Source organism: Oratosquilla oratoria, chromosome 3 (genome assembly GCF_046742065.1).
Source record: "Oratosquilla oratoria isolate Oo_2021 chromosome 3, ASM4674206v1, whole genome shotgun sequence".
Lineage (NCBI taxonomy): Eukaryota > Metazoa > Arthropoda > Malacostraca > Stomatopoda > Squillidae > Oratosquilla > Oratosquilla oratoria.
The window spans coordinates 43,455,691-43,460,294 of NC_134779.1; the positions used below are offsets into that span (position 1 = coordinate 43,455,691).

Genomic DNA, 4,604 nt, shown 5'->3' on the forward strand with positions numbered 1-4,604 from the left:
TGCCAAAGGCTTTTTCCCCCTACACGGGGGGTAGCCAAAAAGAAAAAGGCATAGAAACCACTCCCACCCGTTCCATTTCCTATATATTCCACTCCTCTCCACCCTCCTCCCTCCCTCTTATCTTGGCACCTCCTGGATGACGGGTCATCCCTGCATCCTGTCCACTGCCCTGGGTCAGAAGCAGTGTCGCAAGACACAGCACATCCACAGCAAGGCCGCTTCATAAATTCGGCGACCTCCCCTCTCCGTCTCCCCATGCAGAAAAGGAGAAGACGGGGAGAAATCCCTTCGGGCTGCGTCAATTTTTTTTCTCATACATACTTCCCCACCCATTCTCCCTCATGCATCACAGCATCATCTATATACAACCCTTCTCCATTCACCCCTATCTTCTGTCCTCTCCCGTCCTTCCTCCACAGACATTCCTCTCTTTTGTAAAGCCCCTTTCACCACATCCATCCACCTCATCCTAGGACGCCCCCTCATATTCACTCCTTCCACCTCTGCCTTCCACACCTCTTTTACTAATCTTTCTTCACTCATTCTTTCCATGTGTCCAAACCATCCCAATACTCTTTCATCAACCCTATCTCCCAGTTCCCTTTCCACCCCTGTTCTCCTCCTCACCTCCTCATTTCTCACTCTATCCAGCCTAGTAACCCCTATCATACTTCTCAGACATTTCATCTCAAACACATTCAAACTCCTTCTCTCTTCCTCTGTCATGCTCCATGTTTCTGCCCCGTACAATGCTGTTGGCACTCTATTGGCTCCAATGTGTTTATATAATCTGTTTATATAATCGACATGGATGAAGGCGTGGAATCTAATATGAACTTCTTTGCAGATGATGCAAAATTATTAAAGAGAGTAGGTACAGAAGAAGATTGCAAATCTTTTTAAGAAGACCTAGACAAAGTCTGCAAATGGAGTAAAAAGAACGAAGTGAAATTCAACAATAAGAAATGTAATATAATGGAATTTGGAAAAAGCAAAAATAGAATATCGGGTCAATAAAAGATTGGTACAAAAGAAGTTATAAAAGTAAACTCTGAAAGGGACCTAGGAGTAATTATCTCAAAGGACATGACACCAGACAAACATGTTAACAAAATAGTTGGAGAAACTTATAACTTAATAAGATCAGTGAAAATGGCCTTTGACTATATGGATGAGGAAATGGTAAAGAAAATACTAGTTACACTGGTAAGACCAAAATTGGAATACGCAGCGCCCCTATGGACACCTAGTACAAAAGTAACATAATGAAATTAGAAAGAATTCAAAGAGCAATGACAAATATGGCACCCACACTTTGCAAGTTTACATACGAACAAAGATTGGACAAGCTAAACATATCAACCCTAGAACAAAGAAGAGAAAGGGGTGATTTGATAACCATCTACAGAATTACGAAAGGGATGGAAATTATTGATAGGGATGACCTACTAAAATGGGAAAGAAGAAATACAAAAGGGCACGAGAAGAAACTAAAGAAAGATAGTTACAGAAAAGTTCTGAAGAAAAAACAGCTTTCCATAAAGAGTAATAGATACATGGAATAAACTGAAAGAGGAAACAGTGAGGGCTAAAACTATACATGATTTTAAGAAAGAATTACATGCGAAAAGACACAGCTGCAGGTCACTACGAACATAGCTCAGTACCGCAAAATGCAACTAGGTAAATACACACACAAACACACACATACACACACACACACACACAAACACATACACACACACACACACACACACACACACATACACATACACACACACACACACACCCACCCACACATACACATACACATACACACACAAATACACACACACACACGAACGCACGCACACACACACATACACACACAAACACACACATTCTCACACAAACGCACACACACTTGAATAAGTATAAATTATATATATATATATATATAAATATATATATATATATATATATATATATAAATATATATATATATATATATATATATATAGATGTGTGTGTGTGTGTGTGTGTGTGTTTGTGTGTGTGTGTGTGTGTGTGTGCGTGTGTGTGTGTGTACGTGTGTGTGTGTGTATTATATACACACATATAATCTCACAATCAATGAGGAATATACGAGTACGCCAAGGGGCGTGCTGCTTCACTCGCGCAGGCTGTTGCCAGTTCCCACTGTCTCTCCGAACGAGCTCCCATGCAGACACCCTTCCCACTCCAAATACCTCTCGATAGGTTCGACTGTCATAGTCATAAGTTCTGTATATGTACATAAATACATGGTCAGCTGAGAGAAATTCCTTGAATCTAAAAGATAGAAAAGAGATCCCTTTCATGGAATTACTATGGTTGAATCAGGTGAATTTATTCAGCTGAGGGAATCCCCCTTCTTTTTTTTTTTTTTACTGTGGCCTTTTCTATTTGTTTTATATATTCATATGCATTTTTTCCACGTCTATTTTTTGCCATTCCTATTTATTTTCAGGGGCATTTAGTAGATAACTTCAGTGATATTTGCCAATGTTCCTCTTCAGTGGTCCTTCCGATGAGATCGCCAGCCAGAGAGACGCTCCTGAGGGTCTGGCGAGAGGAGAGCTTCCAGCAGAGTCCGCCAACAAGACTCTCTCATTGTGTTCCACTTGGGGTAGCTGCTGAGGGCCTCGTCCTTGTCGACCCACCTCTTGTAATCTGAGTCGTTGAGGTTTGCACGTTTCCAGGGCCTGTCCACAGTGACCATGTTGAACAATATCAGTCCGCAGGACCACAAATCCGTCGGAGGAGCGGCATACTTTGAAGTCTTAAGGAGGACCTCCGGGGCCATGTAAAGCCTTGTGCCTTCGTGTCTTTCCAGAAGTACCTCTTTGCCGTCGACGATGAAGACGGCTGCGAGGCCAAAGTCGGCGACCTTGAGGACGCCCTCCCCCGTCAGGAGGAGGTTCTCCGGTTTGAGGTCGCGGTGAGCGACACCTTGGGAGTGAAGGTAATCGACCGCAGAACTCAGTTGGTCGAAGTATCTCCCGATGTCCTCTTGATTGAGCTTCCCGATGACGTTCAAAAGGGTTCCTCCTGAACAGTACTCCATAAATATGGAGACTGCGACGTTTGTCTTCGTCCAGCACACGAGTTTGACAATATTCTCGTGTTTGAGCTGGACATGGATGACGGCTTCTTGGACGGGGTCTGGCCTGGTGAAGGAGGATGCATACTTCTTGGCCAGTAGCTCCTCCGTCGTACGGTTCTTGACAAGGAGGACCAAGGCGTAGGACCCTCTGCCGAGTTCTCTGACGACCCTCCACTGGTCACCACGGAAAGCTCTTGATGCTACCTCGTTGTCCCGCAGGATCTTCTTGGTCGGCCTGCGAGACACGGGTGCCAGGGAGTCGTCTTCGGAAGTCGGTGCTCCACTTTCAGTGTGGCAGCACCTTCGGAGCGCAGAACAAAATCGTCGAAGTCCTGCGACGATACAGACCCATCTGACGGCTCGGTCGCCGTTCTGCTCCTTTCCTGGGCCTTTAGAGGACGAATGTCTTCTTCTCAAGCAAGAGATCTCGAAGAACATTTCGAAAAGCGAGTGAAAAATTCCCCGTCGTGGCATTGGCTTCTTCCACCAGAGGTGTCGTTTTTCCCGCTTCAGAAGCTGACAGAGATTTGGTTGCGTAAAATTACATGCCATCCATATCGGGAGGAATTTATTTCTGTATTATGATTACCGCCAAGCTATTCTGTCTCCACAGAATATATATATATATATATATATATATATATATATATATATATATATATATATATATATACATATACATATATATATATGTATATATATATATACATATATATACATGTATGTATTTATGTTATATGTGCATGTATATATATACATATGTAGATATGCATGTATTTGTATATGTATATAAACATATACGTACACACACACACACACACACACATATATATATATATATATATATATATATGTGTGTGTGTGTGTGTGTGTGTGTGTGTGTGTGTGTGTGTGTGTGTGTGTGTGTGTGAGAGAGTGTGTGATAGTGCATGTGTGTATGCTTTGCCTCTACTTATGTACCTTATCACAAAAAGTAAGTAAAATGAAATTAACACCAAGAGTATCGAAACTCACACCACCTTTAAAGCAACAACCGTCATTATAATGTTTACTAAAAAGGAAACCCGTCTTGAGGACTGAGTCCACATTCTAACAGTTTTCCCGTTCGCCCAAGAGTGTTGCCAGATGCGGGATCATCCTATTATAACTGTCACTTCCTCGCGAAGAAACTGCGTGAAAATATGGCCATAATTACTTTGGACAGTGATAGCATTAAGTACTTGTCATAAGCTAGCACCTGGCCGTGATGTGTCGTCGCGACACTCACCCCCTCTATGCGACGGGAAGGTGAACTATAAAGAGAGGTTTTATGAGAGCCCTGCAGGAGTTTTTCGTCGTCGTATGATAAGTGCTGCACACGTGATGGAAGATCTGTTATGTGTGATGCTCGACTTCTCTCATAACTCTTACGTCATGCTGATGAACAATGACCTGGAGGAGGAGGAGAAGGAAGAGGAGGAGGTAGAGGAGGAGGAAAAGG

The 4,604-nt window shown here is 42.9% G+C and overlaps 1 protein-coding gene across 1 annotated transcript; it reads right to left on the bottom strand.

Annotated features, from left to right (window-relative positions):
• Window positions 1–2,533: 2,533 nt before the first annotated feature.
• On the bottom strand, window positions 2,534–3,562 carry LOC143017863 (serine/threonine-protein kinase Chk1-like). The gene has a single exon (XM_076172850.1). The coding sequence runs from the start codon at window positions 3,560–3,562 to the stop codon at window positions 2,534–2,536; it is 1,029 nt and encodes a 342-aa protein (XP_076028965.1).
• Window positions 3,563–4,604: the final 1,042 nt, after the last annotated feature.